Source organism: Priapulus caudatus, unplaced genomic scaffold (assembly GCF_000485595.1).
Source record: "Priapulus caudatus unplaced genomic scaffold, Priapulus_caudatus-5.0.1 Scaffold13383, whole genome shotgun sequence".
In the NCBI taxonomy this organism is placed as follows: domain Eukaryota; kingdom Metazoa; phylum Priapulida; class Priapulimorpha; order Priapulimorphida; family Priapulidae; genus Priapulus; species Priapulus caudatus.
Genome location: NW_014590444.1, coordinates 1 through 1,131, shown reverse-complemented (window position 1 = coordinate 1,131; position 1,131 = coordinate 1). Strand labels below are relative to the sequence as shown.

The 1,131-nt window shown below is 39.8% G+C and overlaps 1 protein-coding gene across 1 annotated transcript; it reads right to left on the bottom strand.

The window, feature by feature from the left end:
* Positions 1-625: 625 nt before the first annotated feature.
* On the bottom strand, positions 626-1,009 carry LOC106820445 (glycine cleavage system H protein-like). The gene has a single exon (XM_014824961.1). The coding sequence runs from the start codon at positions 1,007-1,009 to the stop codon at positions 626-628; it is 384 nt and encodes a 127-aa protein (XP_014680447.1).
* Between the last annotated feature and the right edge of the window lie 122 nt (positions 1,010-1,131).

Here is a 1,131-nt window from a genome sequence, read left to right as displayed (position 1 = left end):
GACCTTTAGCAATGGTATGTGCAGTCTTGCGATAAACTGGGTTAACCGAAGTAGGAATTAAAATTTTACGTGATTTTGATTTACGATTAGCCCGCACAGACATCAAAATAGCTTCGGCTAGTGATGATGCGCCATCGTACATAGAAGCATTAGAAACATCCATTGCCATTAATGCCGTCATCATACTTTGGTATTCGTAGGTCAACTGCAAAGTACCTTGCGATGCTTCTGCTTGATATGGTGTATAAGCACTATAAAACTCACCACGGGTAGTGATTTCCCACACAGCTGATGGAATATGATGCTGATAAGCACCCGCGCCTAAGAAACAAATAGCTTTAGTATTTTGCTCTGCACGTTGGCGCATTAAGCGACTAATTTCCATTTCATTCATACCCGTAGGTACAGCCTCTAAAACCCCAGCGCGTAAATGAGCAGGAATTTCATCAAATAAATCTTCAATTGAATCAGCACCAATGGTGCTTAACATATCGTTAATTTCTTGGTCGGTGTGTGGAATAAAAGGCATACGTTTCTATCAGGATGGGATTGAAATATTTGCTGCTAACCAAGCGTTTAAATTGGTAAGCAGCAGGTCTAAATTTTTTCTGAAAAGTGCTAGTAATTACTCGTCAAGTTCAGCTTGATAAGCTTCTGCATCGAGTAAATCTTCTACTTCCCCAGCAGATGGCTGAACTTTAAATAACCAACCATTATCGTAAGGCGCGCTATTAATAATTTCAGGCTCATCGGCTAAAGCTTCATTTATTTCCATAATCTCGCCACTAATCGGCATATACACATCCGAAGCCGCTTTTACTGATTCAACAACACAGCATTCATCACCAGCAGAAAGCTCGGTGCCAACTTCTGGTAATTCAACAAATACTAAATCACCCAATAAAGCTTGTGCATGATCAGATATACCAACCGTCATCATGCCATCGTCTTCAATGCGCACCCATTCGTGAGATTTTGCATATTTTAATTCTGAAGGTACTTCACTCATTGCTCTTCCCCATTATTCTCTAATCTTTTACTGTTATCTGATTTTACTGAAAGCGCTATTATACGCCTCAGTGACTAAAAATTTATTATCTAAATGCCGATTATACTGCTTTACCGTCGCGT